At 41.0% G+C, this 19862-nt stretch overlaps 1 protein-coding gene across 3 annotated transcripts in view; it reads left to right on the top strand.

Annotated features, from left to right (window-relative positions):
- Positions 1–19862, top strand: part of COL22A1 (collagen type XXII alpha 1 chain) — a 218588-nt gene that overhangs the window by 12597 nt on the left and 186129 nt on the right. For all 3 annotated transcript variants that reach the window (XR_014953121.1, XM_085572597.1, XM_085572598.1), the window contains exons 2-3: positions 14358–14522; positions 18619–19185. Coding sequence is in view for 2 of the 3 variants with exons in the window: in XM_085572597.1 (XP_085428723.1) it covers positions 14426–14522; positions 18619–19185 (664 nt within the window). In the remaining variant the exon portion in view is untranslated. The remainder of the gene's footprint in view (positions 1–14357; positions 14523–18618; positions 19186–19862) is intronic.

The following is a 19862-nucleotide window of genomic DNA, read 5'->3' as shown; positions in this document are numbered from 1 at the left end:
GTTTCTGTTGCCCTGAATTGCAACTCTGTTCTAGCCTATGATGAACATCAAAAGTTTTAATACCAAAACTTTTATTATAGATTTTAATACTATTTATATCTTTTAATACTTTGAACCTTACAAGGACTTTACTCATAAAGTGCACAAAAACAGGGGAAACTGAGGTCTTATGGATATCCAGTGGTATTCCTGTGGATATAACTGAATACTTCAGAAAAGTAATAGACTGGTTTTTACAAATAGCATCCCAAAGCAAATCTTATGGAAAAAATCTGATGGTTTATGAAGGATTTATTTGTGCATATTGTTTTATTTTCCATGGTGAACTTTTTCATAAATAGTATAGTTACAGGCAAGGTAGACAAGCTGCTTCATGTGAATAAATGAATCAAGACATCAAATTAACGCAGTGGTGTGGAAAAGCAAGTAGTGGCCTATTGTGAGTGAGAAGAGACTTGAGGGTGTGAGGCAGGATATGCTGTTCAATTTGCTGTAATAAACATTTTTCCAAAGACTTCAGAAGTGGAAGTTCAATATAAAAACTGAGGACCTGCATTATGCTCTCAATCTTTTGTTTCGTACACCTCAGAGGGAAATAAAATTCTGCCTTTTCAAAGGGGAGGTCAAATGTGAGGAGGTAGAGCTGCTTCTCTCTCAGACTTGAGAGTCAAAGCTATGGTTCATGTGGATGGGAGCACCAGAAAGAAGAGTTAAGCCTACACCAGTCTTCTGCTCAGATGGTTGGTTGTAATGCAGGGAACCAGCTGTGCTCTCATCTGTCTCACACGGACATTTCAAAAGTGGGGAAATCCCTTTCAACAGATAAATGTCAAACCTGTCTGTTGTACTATATGGTGCCAGTCCTACAGAGATGACTGTGCTGTGGAAAGACATAATTTATGTGAGATGAATTAAGTACAGTGGCCCTCCAAAGCCTTCATACCCCACATAAAGTTGAAATTTTGTACCTTTACAGCACTTGCTAGTGAGTAAATACAGCAAGACCAGAATTCCCATGAAGCAAACCATAGAACACCAGAGTGGTTTAGGTTGGAAGAGACCTTCAAAGTCCTCTGTTTGCAATCCCCTGCCCTGGGCAGGGACACCTTCCACTAGACCAGGTTGCTCAAAGCCCCATTGAAGCTGGAACACCCCCAGGGATGGGGCAACCACAGCTTCTCTGGGCAGCCTGAGCCAGGGCCTCACCACCCTCCCAGGAAAGAATTTCTTCCTAATGTCTGATCTAAATCTACCCTCCTTCAGCTTAGAGCCATATCCCCTTGTCCTGTCATTGCATGCCTTTGTAAAAATATATCTCTCCAGGCCTAGCAAATTAGGGTTCTTATAGATTATTTCCTTTCCCATCCCCTCTATAGTATTTTGGGGCACATACCAGTTGTTGCTCACAGTGTAATTCTCTTGGATGTCTGATTTGCCTCAGAGATGTAAGTATTTGTGCTGGCATGGAATTTCACTGGAAATGAAAGCCACAGTTCAGCAGTTTAGATTTAATCCTGCTGAATTTCTGAAAGAAAATTCCTTCCCTGAATTTGGGAGTAACCCCAGCAACCCACATGCCATGCATGCCAAGTGGAAGAGAAGGCATGGAAGTTGAATGGGGAGCCAGAGTGCATCAAAAAGCCTGGAAGTTGGATATAAGATAACAGCTGAAAAATGCACTTTCTTACCAGCTTTAAAAAGTATTTCCCAGTAAAAATAACGGAATGCAGCTGCTGTAGCTACCAACAGGGTTTTGTGCAGAACTTCTTGAGGTACTTGCTGTGTAGTTGTACAAAAATTTTTCTCAGTTTGAGGATTTGGTATCATCTTGTATTTAGTTTTTTCTCCATTTAACCAGGAACTGTTAAGCACCAGCTGTGTTTTCAGTTTCTGTTGAAAGCAGAAGAAGGCAAGGAGCTTGAAAATTTTTGTTTTCTTTTTCTCTTTGTTGTGCAAGTGAAACATTGTTCATGCAGCTGAGCTAATGTGTTATTTAATTTCTTATTTCTCTGTTTATGATTATTTTTAGGCCAAGAAACAGCTAACAGCATTGTGGCCTTTCACATTTACCTTACTACAGAAATAATGAAAATTCAACCACCAGTTGAGCAACTTCTTCTGGGCCCTAGAAGTCAGGGAAGGGTTTCAGATTAAAGCATGACACTGCAAACAGAAGAGGGATGCATTCATTTTAGAGATCAAGTGCATCAGATGATGGTAGCTGAGCACTCAAACAGCTTTCTAGTCCTAGTGAGGGAATGTTTTGTCATAAATCAAAACCGATAGTTCAATAGATCAGGAAAAGTACTGCAACTTTGAACAAGGTATAGATCACATACTGAGATTCTTAAGAATAATTTTTTATTTATGTTGGCTGGGAGGTTAGACTGCACGTTATTGTCTCTTTCAGCTGCACTAATCTATAAATAAGTGTTGGTCTCTGAATACATTGACATGAAAATGACAAACTTTCACACATCAAATCAGATCTCATATGTATCTATGGAAAACAAGCTATAACACCTGTTTTATCTCTTAAAGAACAGGCTGTCAGTTTTGCAAATACAAAAACAAAGACAAAACAGTAAAACAAGCACAATCACATCCTTTTATTTTTTCCTTTTTTTTTTTTTTTTTTTTTGTCTATTTGGCAACAGATAGATTAAAACAGTTACCCTTCAGACAGCAACTGTATTGGAAATACTTGCTTGTCTGAATATGATGTCAATTAATATGCACGTCTGCCATGTCGATGTATTAGTACTTTGGTATTTTCCTTGGCATCAAAAGGAAAAGAAAGTACCTTCTTGCTCCTGAGTGGAGCAGGAAGTCTAGTGCCAAAACAGATGTAGAAAGGCCAAAATGCTCAGGGCCTTTTTGTACCCTTTATTTTTCTGGTGAGGGCTCCTGAGCCTCCCTTCAGTCAATGAGAGCAGAGCATCACCTGCTGGCATTTGGGTCAGTTGAGCCTCAAGGCTGGCTGCATCTAATCCAATTCATGGACAGAGAAAACTCAGAGTGAAGTTTAAGCATTTAGGCAATCCAGAAGTGTTCCATAGTTTTGGTTCCCATATCTGTTATAATTTACCCAGAAATGAGACTAAACTCTGCACAGAATGTTCTTAAGTCCTCCCTGTGGAAACTAGTGCTAAAGTTCAAAAAGACATTGCTTTTCCTAGCTCCATTTTGGTTCTTCTTCCCAAACCTGTTTTTCTTGGACAATTTCATCATTCAGGAAGGGGATCTGTTTAGGAGTCAAGTTATGCTTCTTCAATTCCCCATTAGGCAAAGACTTTGCACTCACGTCTATTCCTCCTCTGCCTCTGAACTTGATAAATTTTCCTATCATTACCTTTGCCATCTTTAGCTGTTGCTGCTTTTGGCTGAATTTCTTATGTCACCTTGACCAGACAGACATTTGCTGAAATATTGGTATCTGTTGGAACACCAATATCTAAATCTTTGCTCTTTGTCCAAGCTTCTTTTATTGTGTCTGGGGAAAAGAATCACTTCTTGTGAGTAGTTAATTTATTTTACTCTTCCTCATGAGAAAGAGGTAAAATCAATTTGTTTATGGATTTTTTTCTTTCTTTTTTTTTTTCTCTCCATGAACTTGAAATTAGCTTAGTGTAAAACCCCATAACATGTTAGTTTAGACACCTACAGCCTAAACTTAATTGAGATAAATTCCAGCCAAAGCTCTGCTATGCCTTAAGAAAAAGATTATAGTGTGAGACTATTTGAAATTAAGCTTTACAGTCCATGAAGGCACAGATTTAATTTAAGTTCTAACACTGCTCGCTAAGTAGGTATCTCTTTTCAATTTCTACAACTTTTCCATGTCCTTTCTACTCCACCAAATTTTGGTTTGTTTTTTTTTTTTTATTATTTTCCTGAAAGTACTCTATGTGCTTGTCCATTTCAAAACATCCTCTCCCCAACTATCAAATAAAATCTTTGATACCTATATTATCTATGCAATAGCTCTCTCTTCTTTTAAGATAAAATTTCAGGATATTGCATATGAAGAGGTAGGGAAAAGGGAATTAAGTAATTTTTTTTGAGTTTCAGGTCTTTTTGAGACAGTTTGAGGCACTTCCTCCTACAGTTAATTGTGAAAATTTTAAATATGAAGAAATGATAATGTTAGGAAGACTTAAGTGAGATGTTTTATTCATGTGATCTGTAAATTCCTTTTTGTCTTTCTTTGCCCATTCCCTTTTTTCTTTCTCTTTTCTCACTGCTATTTCTGAAACTTGTATGAAGAATGACAAGGAAGGAATGAGAGTGGAGAGGATGGGGCAGGGTAAGAGCTGAAACGGCCCAAAACCCTTCCAGCCAACATCAGAATTATTGATCTGATGCTGTCACACCCTTGCCACAAGCACAGACAGGCAGACCCAACAGTGCTTCAGGGGTAGCTGCATCTTCTTATCAGCTCCTAAGTGACAGCCCTCCTGCCTCTGTCAGCTGCCTGACATGAGCTGTGTGTGGGCTGTAGAGCACAAGCTTTTGTATCTTATCCTTTCTGTGTGAGTGACAGTGGTGAAGAGAGCCCTTCCTGCTCAAAACTACATGTTTTCTCCAGCTACGTCTTTCCCTGTTAAATTTACAGCTGTCAGACCTTTATTTGCTGTACTTGTCTTCAGTGTCTTCAAGATCATCTTCTGCTTTCACAGAATCATGAAATGGTTTGGGTTGGAGGGGACCTTCAAGGTCACCTAATCCTGACCTCCTTGCCATGGGCAGGGACACCTTCCACTAGACCAGGTTCGTCCAAGCCCTGTCCAACATGGCCTTGAACACTTCCAAGGATAGGATATCCAAAACTTCTCTGGGTAACCTGTGCCAGTGCCTCACCACTTTCAAAGTAAAGAATTTCTCCCTAATATTCAATCTAAACCTGCCCTCTCTCAGTTTAAAGTCATTATCCCTTGTTCTAGCACTACATTATCCTTGACAAAAGCCTCCCTTCAGCTCTTTAGGTACTGGAAGGCTTCTATAATGTCTTCCTAGAGCCTTCTCTTTTCCAGGCTGAACAATTTCAATTATCTCAGCCTTTCCTCACAGGAGAGTTTCTCCATCCCCCTAATCCTCTTTGTGGCCTCCTGTGGACTTGCTCCTACAGGTCAGCATCCTTCCAGTGTTGCTCTAAGTGTCTATGGGTCTCATGAGAGTGGAGTAGAGGAGCAGAATCACCACCCTTGGCCTGCTGGCCACTCTGCTTTTCGTGCAGACCAGGATATGCTTGAATTTTTGGGCTGCAAGTGCACATTGCTGTTTTATGTCCATCTTCTTATCCACCAGCACCCTCAATTCCTTCTTGGCAGGGCAGCTTCTGATCCATTCATCCCATCTTGTTTAGTTTTCCATTTTACTCACAGCACTAGGGGCAGAAATAATAATAGTGACAAGGCAGAATTTTCCTGCAGGTCTTCCTCTTGTGGGATCATGGTGAAATCATGGAAGGATTCACATTCAGAAATTGGGAGGGGTAAAGTGTGGGTTGTTTCTCAGTCTTGGGCTTAGGATCTCTGACATTTGATAAACTCTGCTTCTGCTTGACTCCCCTGTTTTCCCCACACCTGCCTGTCCCATGCTGATGGTGGCCACGTTGGTGGGCAGAGACGGCTGAGATGTCAAAGATCCAACTGGTCTTCACTCAAAACTGTCCTGCACTGAGGGCACGCTTCTTATTTCTCTCATTTTATAGGAGTCTGTGTTGGTGGTGAAGACATTCACAAAGTAGAGCTTTGTGGTCAGAAGAGATGATTCTTCCTGCCTCCTTAGCCCAGCTCCTTTCATAAGAAAGAGAAACCTTTCAGGTCAGAGCTAAAAAGAGAGTGGAGGTAGTCACTTCCAATATGTTGAGTCTTAAATTCTCCAAGCAACCTCCTCACTGTTCAGACACCTAAGCTGGGTAAGGTGTCTAACCCTAGGATTCTGCTGTTTGGGCTTCCAAGATCTGCCCCTGCCTTAAATTATTTGAGTTATACAATTATGAGAAATTAAGTGGCTAGCCTACATCAGTTCCAGTACCATCTTTTGTTTTGGGTCAGTTCTCAAAATGCTTTGTTGCAATGTCAGCTCACTGTAAATTGCTTTCTACCCTGGGGCCCTGCTGCAACAAGGAGGTAAAAACTGGCCTGTTTCTAGAACACCTGGAGAGAAGGGGTTCCTTGCAACCTGTCTGTATCTGTTCAATTGTCTTTTTTCACTCTGATGTTTTAAAAGAGAAATGGCCAAGCTGGTTCTCAGTGAAGAAGAGCATGGAGATTTTCAGTTTGGATAGGTTTCAGGCAGTGGATACAAAATCTGGGAGTGCTAGATGGAGAGAGAAAGGTTCAGAGCTGAAGATGCAACCCTGCTATCTGTACCTCCACAAGTAATGACAGATACCTCTTATTTTCATGGCATTTATTCACAGATTCTTCACTTTTGCTGGTGTGTTGGTGTCCACAACAGAGCTCTGGGTTTCATTACAAAGGTCAAGACCATGCAAATTAGACCATGGAAAGGCTCTGCAGTACTAAATCTCTTAATCAAATGCACTTGTTGTTTCTGAACAAACTTTCATTACATTTGATGTCCATAATCTTTCTGGAACACATGGAGGAGGAACTCAGGCATGTGATTCAAGAAGGAGGCATTCACATTCCTGTATTTGGGGAATTTTCTGTCATTTGGATAGTTCAGCAGAAATGTTGGGAAGTGGTAGGTGAGTGTGTGGTACATGTCCAATTAGCATGGCCCCGTTAATAACCCTGCGAGTGACAGACAATGGGTATGAGCTCATTTCTGGAGTTTGTAGGGATTCTGGTTATCCAGGCCATTATCATAAGGCATAGAGCAAGGAATGCAGAGCAATTCTTCCTTGCCCCAGTTCAGAGTTCTGGGAAATGCATTCACCAGGCTCCTCTTTGTTAAAAAGTATGTTGTCTATTTTCCAAATAGATTTAGGCTCTTACCCCATCCCGATTCCTCGCTCCAGCTCTGCTTGATAACTATATAAAGCCATTACATATGGGTCTTTTTACTGACATAATCCTCGACTGTACTAAAAAAAAAATATATATTAAATTTCATTCCAAGAGCTGTAAGAACTTCCATGAGGATATAAAAAGCAGGAAATTGGCCCTGTAAGAGTGAAGTACTCTCATATTGAATAGCCTTCAGGGGCTCAGTGTTAAAGGTTTCTTCCTAATAGCAAATGTAGGTTGGAACATTTTGGCCTGTGCTTGAGAGGAAATGGGATTTGTAGGACTTTGCCAGTACAGGTTTACAGGGCTTAGGCCAAAGGACTGGTGTTCTGTGACCCTGTACAAAATCAACATGCTCCATACATACCACACTAAGGAGTTTGAACACACAGTACTGAGGAAAAATCTCTAGATTTTCTACTCCATCACAAACTGGTCCTACCATAATTTTTCTGGATATCTTTTTGGTCTTTGTCTTGCTTGTATCACTCCTCTTCAATCTGGACACCCTACACACAGATGTGAAGGTTAATGTAAATGTATGAAGCTCTGGGAATAATGTTATTTATTACCCCAAACAGCCAGTGTGCTTTGTATTATCTTCAGGTGATGGATTTTCCATTTCCAGGATGTCTATGTGCTGCAAAACCTGTTTCAGCAACAACATGAGAGACATTTCAGCATTGTTCTAGGTTTAAAAGAAGACTAAAAAGCATGGGCAAAGTTTTCTATCTTAGCCTTGTGCAATACAGTCATTATTAGGATGGGTGAGCTGTGCCACGCTACTTGGTAATGTAGTTTGGAGTGTGTTTTTTTCCAAGAGTGTTCCTAAATTTTTATGTATATAATAATATTATTGTATTACTATAAGATTCAAGTAAATCCTGAAAGATGAGCCACTGCAGAGGCAGAATATCTACCAACATGTTTTGTAATTGACTTGCAATCTGTGTGACTTGAATTATATTCTTGAGAATTTTTTGGGGGTAGAAGAGGATAGTGCAAATGATATTATGATAAGTCAACTGACCTCTGTTGCTAGTTTCCTGGTCCATGCTAAAGAGGTGCAGGCTACAGCTTTGCAGAGGAAAGTAAGTAACAATTAAGGGAAAAAATATATGGAAAATATTGAAAAAAATCAAATAAAATGCAGCTCTGAGAAGCTACTTTGCTATAATATTTTTTTGAAAGCATATAGAAGTATTGAACCAATAAGCTTAAATTTCAAGTTCAGGATATTCTTCCTGCCTTTGCCAATAAGTAAATAAACATGTTGAGAGAAGCTGTCAGTATAGGTGCTACAGGTGCTGGTGCCTGGTTCTTGGACAAACTCAGTTTTCAGGCATTGTTTCCCAGATCAGATATTCAAAACTTCCCCTTATCAGCCTCTTCTTATCAACTCTTCTAATCCCTTCAAACTCTGAGACACTTCCCATGGGTCATTTCCTTGATAATTATTTCAGTAATGCTTACCAAGATGCTTGAGCAACTTCATTTTATACAGAACCAGATTATCAGATGTAGAACTTTTTAAATTCAAACTCCTTGTTAGCTGAAGTGAGAAGGAGTCACCCTTTATGGACTTGGTTGGGTGCAGTGGAGATTTTCCTGGCAGTCTGGTCAATGATGCCAAAGCTAAAGAGAGAGTCTGTCATGTAGATTTTGACTGCAGGTCACCTTGGGGTTTTCTTTGACAATCAGTAGAAAGATTTCTAAGCTTGATATGCAAGAGCACAATTTAAATCTGGAGTTACTTCCTCTGGGCAAAAGGCTGAAAAGTTATACTTGGGGATATTGCATCAAGATTTCAGCCTGCAGACACTGCGTGGCTGCAGCAGGCAAAAATACACTGCAAAGTCCTCTTCTAGCAGTGAGGATGTTTTAGAATAGCAGGGATTTGGCAGACAACCAGTAAGGGCTTGTTTTAAAGCGTCTGTGGTAAATGCATTTATGAGAGGTCAATTTGTGGAATGCATGATCCAAGCATAGGTTAAGGAGTCAAAAGTAGCTGTATTCTAATTCTGACCTTCCCTCAGGGTTCCTTGTGTGTGCACGTGCAGCACCACGGAGGTTAAAGGAACATTTCTCAGGCTGAAAATTAGGAAATGCCCATGTTGAGTTAATCCTTGGAGCATGCTTCAGCCCTCTAGGACTCTTGGCTACGGTCCTTTTAAGATATTTTTTCCACTCAACTCCTGTTTTGTTCTGTCTCCTGGATGGGTACGTATCACTTAGGGAACAGCCATGTATTATTTTTCCCCTCCTAAATTATCAGTGTGTACTTCTCACACAATCAAACACTTCCAATTGCAGCAATATTAATCATTCATGGGCCTGGGCAGTTCCAGCACCAAGTACTTCAGGGCAGTAATAGAGTTCAGCAAAGGCAAACAAATCGATGGGATGGAATGGTCTGCTGATCTTTCCCACTACCCTATTTCATCTCCCATAAAGCTGAAAAACTGCTTTGGCTCACATTCATGTTAACCATCACTCTGCATCTGGCCAGTTTTTTTAAGGATTGGGATAGAAGTTGCTCTTAAAATGTGATGTAGCCCAGAGAAGCTGTGGATGCCCTATCCCTGGAAGTGTTCAAGGCCAGGCTGGATGGGGCTCTGAGCACCTGGTCCAGTGGAAGGCATCCCTAGGCATGGCAGAGGTTGGAATGAGATCATCTTGAATATTCCTTCCAACCCAAACAATTCTGTAGTTCTATCATTGCAAATGAAGAGATGCCCCACCCCCTGCAGCCTCACCAGCACTTAGAGCAGATGTTGAAGAGTTTTTTGCTAGCAGGGTGCATGAATGGCTTCATCCAGCATGCTGTGGGACTGCTGACAGTCTCCTCCTTGATTTCAGCAGGCTTTGGCTCAGTTGTAGTTGAGCAAAGTACCTCAGGAATAGCTCTGGTGTTAGCAGAGAATTTTCTGCTCTATTATTCACATGGGTTTTTAAACAATGTCCATTGAAATCACTGTCCCTCTTTTCACTAACTGCAGTTGTCTTTGGATCAGGCTTGGGAAGATGCATGTCTTCCAGAAATGGCATTGGATGATTTCTTTAAAAATCATCACACAAAGATATATGACCCATGGGATGATCAGCAGGGAAGAAAGTCCCATCTCTCTTTTATACAGTTGGCTTCCTGCTCATATCAGCAATAATTTAGATAATTAAATTGCTTAGTTCAGTAGTTGGAAGAGGCACAATCAACAAGCTGACTCTACTAAGATGTCAGATGTATTAGTGTGCTGGGTTTTATATTTGCTTTTCTTTTTTGTGTGTGTGTGAAAAGCTGTATAATTGGACACTGTCTTTTTCACCCCCAGCTAACCTCTTCTTCAGAGGAGCATACCAAAGACATTTAAAATCACATTATGAATGCCAGCATAGTTACAACATTTATATGGCATATGGTGATGTTCAGTGGCAGCAGACGAATGGATGAAATCAAGCACAATAATAGAATCAGCCCCCCTTGAATTTAACAGTAAGACAAACAATTCAGTGGTATAATTTAGTAAAATGCAAGCAAGAGCTCGAATATTTTAATGAGGAGTCCAAAGTACATAACTGGGCATACTTTTAACATTCAGCTTTGATTCAATGGTCTTTGTACTGTCCCCATAGGGTCTTTGAACTTTTGCTCGCATGAGGTAGAAAAAGTTTTATTAAATCACACTCTTGAAATGCTCATCTTACTGTGACTCCAGGTTTATTTTGTTTTGTTTTATGAATGTTTGTGGCTGAATCACTCCTCTGAAGAATGAAGGAGATCAGAGAAAGTGTTCTGTGTTGTTCCATCTCTAACTCATGTGGGTTTTGCTGTGTGTGGCTTCTCTCAAACCAGGACAGAAGAGCAGTGTCTGGAGAGGCTGAGGTTGGGTATATCCAGAGCTAGTGCTAATTGTTTCTCCCAGAAGTGCCATGAAGTTTTCTTCTCTGCCACATTCTCTGTGTCTGCCTCTCTCTGTTTCTTTTCATTTTTTGCGAGATGCCACTCCTAATCAAACAATTGTGCTTCTCATTTTGCACATAAAAGTTTTTCATCCTTGTTTGCTGAATTGCAGAGTTGAGATGAGGAAATCCGAGTTCCCCTTTGGATCTTTTTTTTTTTTTTTTAATTGATGTTTTTTGTCCTGCATTCCCCAAGGAGTATTTGCTTATTGTTCAAAGCTAGAGAGACCTTACCATGGATTCCAAGTGACCTAAAACTCTACACTAACCCTCCCAAAAATCCATTCTGAAGCTGAAAGTTATATAGAACTCATACCTATCTTTTGCATATTGTTTGTTCAGCTGTGAGATGGTATGAATAGCTTTATGCTGTGCTTGTATTTTGAGTGTAGAGAGCTCACTCTAACATTCACTGACTTCCCAGCCAGGATGCTATTCCCATATCATGTTTGCATGTAGCCAGAAGTATTCACTTCTTTTTTTCCCATTAAACTATTAAAAACAGAGCCTCAGACACAGAGTCGCAGTTGTGATAGGATTTGTCAGTTCTTTTTGCAATATCCCTTAATGCATCACAAGGGAATCCCAAAGTGATGTTTGTGAAAGAAAAAGAAAATGGGAGGTATTTTTAAATGATGTGCATTGACTTATGCCTCTTTGAGCAAAATTATTCCCACATGATAGGCTGAACTAAAAATAATATTAATTTTAAAAAATCCATGTTAGCTGTTTGGAAATAGGATTAAATATAGAGAATTTCTTAGTCTTGGATTGCTCTGAAAACTAAACTGTCCATATTCTGGCTCCTTTTTGGCCTTTTCTCCTGGAAAGGGAAATAAATAGTGATCAGGTGCTGCAATTTCAAACTGAGCTCAGTCTCAGAGTGGCTGACTGAGGTGGGAAAGAAACAAGTGTGGAAAACACATAGCTAAAAATATTTTATTTCCAACCTTTCTTCTAACACCTCTGAAGACTTCATTGCCATGGCATGAATCCTGTTGATGTGAATGGGGCAATTTTCTGTCACTGGTATATCTGTACATAAAGTAGTTGCAAGTTAAGAGACTTGGTTCAATTCTTTGTGCTATAAAAGTGGATAAAATTATATATTTTGGCCTGAATGCAAGAATAATATTGAACCATAAATGTGTATTAAAGTCACCACAAGTTATGATTATAGATTTTAAGCAGATGTTCTGATTTGATTTGTGGCTTCTTTTTTTGCCACTATTTTTAGCCTAAATGGCTGTTCTGAGACACCTTGCAGCACTCAAAATGCAGAAATGAGTTCTTGAAGTGTTTTGGCAAGGAAGGAGATGAATGAGGCCTTAGAGCCCTCAGGCCTGGCCATGGAGGAAGTCTTTCTGCTGGGGTAGAATCCCACATGTACCAAGCCAGCCCCATCCACCAAGCTGCATCTGCTGCTCACAGAGCCAGAGTTGTTCTGCTGACTGACACCAGCTGGTGCTCTGCTCCTTTTATCCTGGCCTCATGTGGGTTAGCAGCTGGCCAAGACTGTTTTTAAGAATGTATTTATAAAGCTTCACAGCCGTGCAAGCCCAGATACAGAGCAAGGACGTTTTGAGCTTGGCGCTGGAAGTGCAGGATGTCTCTTGGCAGATCTGGTTTCCCAGCTCTTGCTGCTGCCACAAACCTGCTGCCCATCAGTTGTACCCGAAAACAATGTTTCCTAAAAAAATCCAGGGGAGCAAAAACCTTGGGCTGAAGGCTCCCACAGATATTTAAAGTCATGACTGTCCTGATCCCTCTGCAGGCAGCTGCCTGATTGGTATTTCTACAACGTGCTTATTTAGAAGGAAATTCTACCTCCTGTAGGGCACAGTGGCATTTTCATGCCTTTTTTACCCTGCATCTTTTTCCATTTGGCTCAAACCTGAACACCTCACTGTCTGGTAGGGACATCATCTGGCTGAGGTGTAAATTACAGCACCTGATTGTGTCCTTTGTATTTAGTATTGGTACATGAATAAATATTTTTTTTAATCCTTCTTGTATTTATGTTCCACTGCTGGCAGATACTTCCAAATTTTATTTACAGTGAAGGATTTATTATATGCATTGCTTTTCTCCTTGTCTGCATATGATACAGACTTCTGAAAAGAACCTGTTTTTTATCTTTTTAAAATACCCTGTATTTTTTTTTTTGTGGGAATAAGGATTTATAGCCACATCTTGACAACTTCATAAAGCTTTTCCCCTTTTTAATTTCCTAAACCAGCACAACATGCTGAGATACATGGTAAAGATAGGGCCAACATCTGACTGATCAAAACGGGTTTTGAACAAATGCTGACGCCACCATTCTTCCTGTCTGTGATTCCCACAGAACCTTATTGCTTTGAAAAGAAATACCCTAGAAGGCATAATTGACTCTGCAGCAATGAACTACATCAGACAGTGTCCCCTTCATGACTTCTACACAGCTATCAAGAGTGAGAAGCAGACGTGCATGTTAAAAGACTGAGAAGGAAGAACTTCCCCAAGAAAATAGACAAAGAAATCATTAGAACCCTTAAAGAGGAAAAGAAGAAATCAGGAATTGAGAAAAAGTTTTTGAAATTAATGCCTCAGGCAGTGAGAGCTGCAGAGTGGAAGCTGGTTTCTACCTTCTGGGTTGCAGACAGTAGATCAAACTGCAATGACTTTCTGAGATAATAAAAGATAATAAGAGAAATAACAGATTTATATTTTTTAAGTGTTGATCTAGTGTTAGAAAATACAGTTTAACTTTTAACAGCTCAGCCACTTTTCCTGGCTTCTTACAATACCTTCTGACTTCAGTGACTCCACTCAAAGTCAACCCAAACCAAAGACCTTATATTGAAGATAACCCAGAGCTTTTGTACATCTTTAAGCTAAATAGTGGAAAGACATGTTTGGAAACTGCTGAGTTTACTCCTGCAGGGAAGGACTGATGACAACAAACACATACATGAAAACAGTGGTGTATTTTTAGCATTTGTCATTTTTGGGGCTCCAGAACTGAAAGCAGTGATGGGTGAAGCGGCAGCGGGTTGTATGTGTGATTTATAGTGGTTTGTATCTGGGCTCTGTGTTGTGTATCTCCTAATGATGAATGCGTGGGAGGGCCAGGTCAGGAATGGTTTCCACTCCAGTGCGCTGATTGTGTAGTTGGCAGTGGGCTCAATTAAAGTATAATAATCTGGTAATCTCTCTCCTGTTTCCATTCAGCTGCTTCACAGTGAATAGAGCCAGTGAACGAGTATAGCTTTTGAAAAGTAGGTGAACTCCTGCCTCTTTGTCTGAGCAGTTTATGTCTAGTCAAGTAAAATGACAGGCAGAAGAGGCGACTCTCCAAAACGTTGCTCTCATGACTTGCATCATTACTGCCGTTCGTGTTGCTGTGAGATAACACTTGCTCTTTATTTTCCTTTCTAGGCTGCGGGTTGGATTTCTAGCAAGCTTCGCACCCCGGAGAAAAGAAGAGCTGATGTGAGAAAGGAGCTATGGACACATTCATGGTGGGGAGCTGCCGTGTGCCCCGTCTCTTGGTTCTTCTCATGTTGGTGCTCAGCGGGCAGAGAGCCGAGGCACAAAGAGCAGGTACGCGTTCCCTTCGCTGCCTCACGCCCTGGAGCTGCTGGGCTCCCCCATGGCTGGGGAGCCACCAGTTCTAGGAGGAAATCTGTAAACAGCCCAAGACATTTACTGCTGGAAATCTGTGAAACAGACCTTAGGGATGGAGAAAGCTCAGGGTTCAAGGCTGTGATTTACCTGGGGCCTTTTGCTCTGCTGCAGGCTTAGAAAGTTTAGCTCAGCTACCCATGGCAAGAGGAGCAGCTCAACACAGCTTGCTCTGGATGTGCTCCATCTACCCCACACTGGCTGGCAGTGATGGAGATCACTTCTGGCATCACCTTCTGTGGGTGTCAGAGGAGACCTGGTAAATCTCCCGCCTGACTGTGACTTTCCAGTGACCTAAACAGGGCTAGGGCACTGTTCATAACCTCTCTTGATTCAGGATATTTGAAGGATGTGCTGATGTGGTGCTTAGGGACATGGTTTAGTGATGGACTTAACAATGTTGGGCTAATGGTCGAACTTCATGATCTTAAAGTTCTTTTCCAACCTAAATGACTCTAGGATTCTATGTTTCTCTACTGTCTAGTTATTAGCATGGTCTCTGGCATAGCTTTTGGCCAGGGCTCATGAACACTCTCCCCCAAATGCCACTGAGTGCATTAGAGGATGCTGTAGCTGAGGAACTGTTCTTATAGGGATCCTTGACAATGACACATTGGCTTTTGTGTGGCAGCAAGAAAAATTATCTGACATCAGCGATGCCACACCTCAAATTAAAAATGGCTGTAGACCCACACAATTTTCTTAGAAGAGTTCAAAGGTATTTTGAGATGGAAGTTTTCTGTCTCTTTTTCTAGGAAAGCTGCTATTCTGTGGGCTTGGGTAATTTATAAGAAAGGAAAGGCTTTTTTAGACTTTTTTCAGTTTAAGGAATAGCTGCTTTACCACTTTCTTACATGATCTATGGTTTTTTTGGGGTGAAGTTTACCAGAAATAAAAACTTAATAACCAAACAAAGTGAAATCCCAAGTTTTTTTTTTCTCCTTCTGCACCAATCACAGGCAGAATATAGTGAAGCCATTTATATGTTCATTATGTGCTTACCTTAAATAATTCTGGGCTTATGGCTTGTTTGTGAACTATTTTTAAAGTAAATATTGCAGAACAGTTGGTTCAGTGTCTGAGTAGATGAACACAACTCTTTGAATCATGCTCCCAGAGAGCATTTCTGCAATTAACTGAAATTTTCCTTTCTATGAGTTATCTTCTATATTCCCTTAACATGAACTGAATTGTTTCTGCCAGTAAAAAGTACTGTTATGGCATTCTTGGAAAACAATCAATTTTGTCCAGCAGTGGACATTGGAGTGCTGAAAATGCAGATTAATATTTACTAAAATAATTTCTGCAGCATTTCATCTTACTGCCACTAGGTCTGTAAGCAAAGAATCACCAACACCAAAGGAAAAAAAAAAAGATCCTGAAAGACCTTAATACTGCCTTGAATTGGCATCACTTTTTAAACCTTAACTCCCCCTTGTTTTAAGGCTCATTGCCCTTGAACACAGACAGGATTCATTCTGTCTGTTCTATTTGTTTTGAAATTGTTGCTGTCTCACCTGCTGAGAGTCATTAAAATAACTAAAAGGAAGGTCTTGTGGGTGTTGCTCTCTAGTTAGTCTCACCTAATTAACATTCTTTCATCCAGAATAGATTAATATAATAATAAATTTAGGAAGGAGGTGAGGTGGGGAAGTGTAAGCTTCTTTCTTACCTTTTACTGTTAATATTTTTACCTTTTATATTCTCCAAAAATCAAGCAGAACCACAACTGAGAGCCCAACTGATATACACAGATGTAACTTGCATGCCATAATATAAAATGGCATAAACCATCATCTACGCTCTCAGATTGCCTACGAGAGAGTTTTTCCTGACAGACTTGTTCTGGAGTTAGAGACAAGCACTTCCTCACTCACAAAATGCCATTACAGAACATGGTCCCACATGCAAGTTTCAGCTGGGATACAGTTAATTTTCCTCCCAGAAGCTGCTCTGGGACTGTGCTTTGGATTTGTGCTGGAAACAGTGTTGATGACACAGGGATGTTTTTGTTACTGCTGAGCAGAACTCACACTGAGCCAAGGCCTTTTTTATACCTCCTCCCAGCAGTCAGGAGGCTGGGGAGCACGAGAAACTGGGAGGGGACAAAGTTGGGACAGCTGCCCCCAACTGACCAAAGGGATATCCCAAACCATATCATGCTCAGAAATAAAGCTGTGGAGGGACACTTGGCTGGAGACTCCTGCCTGGCAACTGTGAGTCAGTCAGTGGTGAGCAACTGCTTTCATCTTCATCACTCCTCCTTCTTGGGTTTTATTTATATATCTTTGTTATTTTACTTCTCGTTAAAACTTCATATTTTTCTTCATTTGATTTGATTTTATTTATTTAACTTTCTTCTCTCAATCCATGAGATTTCTGCCTTTCACCTTTTCAATTCTCTTCCCCCAGTCCTGCTGAGGGCAGTGAGTGAGGGGGTGTGTGGTGCTTAGTTGCCAGCTCGGGTTAAAACCACAACAGCAGGTTGCTTCCAAAGAGATCCCATGTGGATGGGCTGGTCCCAATGTGATCCCAATCCCTTATGCAGAGGTGGTTCCCACAGGCCCTGCAGTAGCTGGGATGTGCTGGGATGTGCTCTGCTACAGAGGTCAACACAGCAGCAGGTGATGCTCATTTCTCATCACCTGCTACACTCCAGATGTACAATCACTCTCATGGTCATCATGCAATGCCTTAAGAACTGACTTACTCTTTTATAATGCTTTTACTCTTTTCTGAAGGCAAATCCTCTCTGTGTAGTTGAGCTATCCACTCCCTCCTTTCCAGAGCCATGGGCTGTTACGGAATTCTTTCATTCTGGGCACAGTCACTACCCTGATATGACCAAAAGAGACAGAGCTAATTTGTGTCAAAATCTGTGTGAGAGAAGATGTTGTGACCTTCCTGTAGGTTCAAATGCTGGAATTCAGTAGGAAATATGTAACTTTACCACTGGTCAAACATGCAGTTGTACTTTTTGAGACAAGGTGAGATAAGAACTTCTGGAACAATGGTTGGCAGCTGTGACCAAACTGACTTTGTAGAGCAGCTTTCATTAAAACCCTATGGTCTATAATACTGGTTTAAATAAATATAAGCATATATATACACATTCTGTCCAGTTGGGACATTATGTTGACAACTCTTGGGCATCAGTGGCATTTATATGGACCTACTCCTTCCTGACTTGCATGTACCCAGACACAGCTAAAAAACATCTCCTGAGAGATCTACTTTTTTTTTTGCCAAGTGTCTGACAAATATGCAACCAGTCTGGATTGATATAAGGCAGGCAAGTTGCAATTAAAATAGCTTTGTGTTTTGGATTATACAGGCCTCACATTGCAAATATCATGGTTGGAGGCAAAGGGGTGGTTGTGGGGATAAGAACTTTTCCCTTACAAGGTAGCTGCCCTTTGTTGTTGAGGAACACATTCCAAAATTCAGTAAGTCATCCTTTAGTCAATAGGCAGTGGCAGAAGGCCTCAAATTTGAAATAATTTTGTTACAGACCTGCTACATCAACATAGCATGCTGAGCAAAAGAACTCCTTGTAGCTAAGCATAATGAATCATAACATTCATGCAAGAGGGGACATGAAAGCTTCATTACTCAGGGTCAGGACTGGCATAGGCAAGGTCAGGACAGCACTTTTGATCTGTCCAGGTAATTTCAGAGCACTGCCTGAGCAAAGGCACTGCAATGAAGTCAGAGAAAAATATCTTCATGTACATGCAGGGGGTGTCGCTGAAGGATTGAGCAGAAGTAGTTAGGAGCAGAGGAATGGAAAGGGTTTGCATTTCAAAGCCAAGTCTGTGCTGCTCTGTAGATATCTTGAAACTGATGAGGTGACTCAGAAGGGAGGACTGGGAATCCGCTCTTCCTCTGCAGGACAGGGAGAAGGTTTGCTGCCTCCTCCAAATTGCTCACTAGGGAGCTGTGTTGAGGGAATATTTAATGTGTCTGGTCCTCTGCATCCATCTCCCCTTAACAATGTTTTCTGCCACTCTTGCAGGTTGCAAGAGTGTTCACTACGACCTTGTCTTCCTCTTGGACGCCTCCTCCAGTGTCGGAAAAGAAGATTTTGAGAAAGTTCGTCAGTGGGTGTCTAATTTGGTGGAAACCTTTGAGATTGGCCCAGACAAAACCCGTGTAGGAGTGGTGCGATACAGCGATCGTCCGAGCACAGAGTTCGACCTGGGAAAGTACAAAACCCGTGAGGAGATCAAAGAGGCTGCACGAAAGATCCAGTATTTTGGGGGTAACACAAACACTGGAGATGCTCTCAGGTACATCACCACCTACAGTTTTTCCAAAGAAGCTGGTGGGAGACTGAGCGATCGAACTGTTAAAAAAGTGGCTATCCTTTTAACTGATGGAAGGAGCCAGGATTTTGTCTTGGATCCAGCCACTGCAGCCCATCAGGCTGGTATTAGGATCTTTGCTGTGGGTGTTGGAGAAGCCTTAAAAGAGGAACTTGATGAGATTGCTTCAGAGCCCAAGTCTGCTCACGTGTTTCATGTCTCTGATTACAACGCCATCGATAAAATTCGGGGGAAGCTGAGGAGGCGTCTCTGTGAGAGTAAGTAGAGCTTTCCTTGCTGCAGAATTAGAATAGGTTCAGTTAGCATATGGATATGAAAAGCTGTGATTGTTTTCTTTCATGCTTATACTTCTTTATTTTTATGTCTCCTACTCAGTTCCACTCTGTAAGAGATCGCTGTTCAAGGCCAGGTTGGGTGCAGCTTTGAGCAACCTGATCTAGTGGAGTACTGCTTATGGCACGGATTTGGAATTAGGTCCTTTAAGGTCCCTTCCAACCCAAACTATTCTCATGTTATGATTCTATGATTTTACTACAGGAGATGTGATGGGTTTTTCTGGCAAGTCAGTATTAACTATAGGTCAGCTTCCAGAGTAAACCATGAATTCCTTTTTGGCTCTGATATAGTTCAATTACTTTATAATAATTTGGACTACGGATATGAATAGTGATGTCTTATTTATACACAGATTTTGGTTTACTTTGTATAGTACCCTTTCCCCCCTTATTTTCTGGCACTGTATTGTGAAGAGAATACTCTGGGTGCTGCTGGGAATGATCCTTAAGGAAGCAGAGGGATGTTTGTGCTCTTCTGCCTTTCAGCATCTCAACTCCACTGACAGCTGATGTTCTCTAGTGCTCTGGCTGCCAACAGCATAAGCATTGTTGATGTTTTGAATTACTTTTAATGGAGTAAAGTGGGGTGGGATTTGCAC

This window comes from Lonchura striata, chromosome 2 (genome assembly GCF_050655825.1).
Source record: "Lonchura striata isolate lonStrDom1 chromosome 2, ASM5065582v1, whole genome shotgun sequence".
Lineage (NCBI taxonomy): Eukaryota > Metazoa > Chordata > Aves > Passeriformes > Estrildidae > Lonchura > Lonchura striata.
The sequence above is the reverse complement of the archived record's forward strand: the minus strand, read 5'-3'. Positions and strand labels throughout refer to the sequence as shown.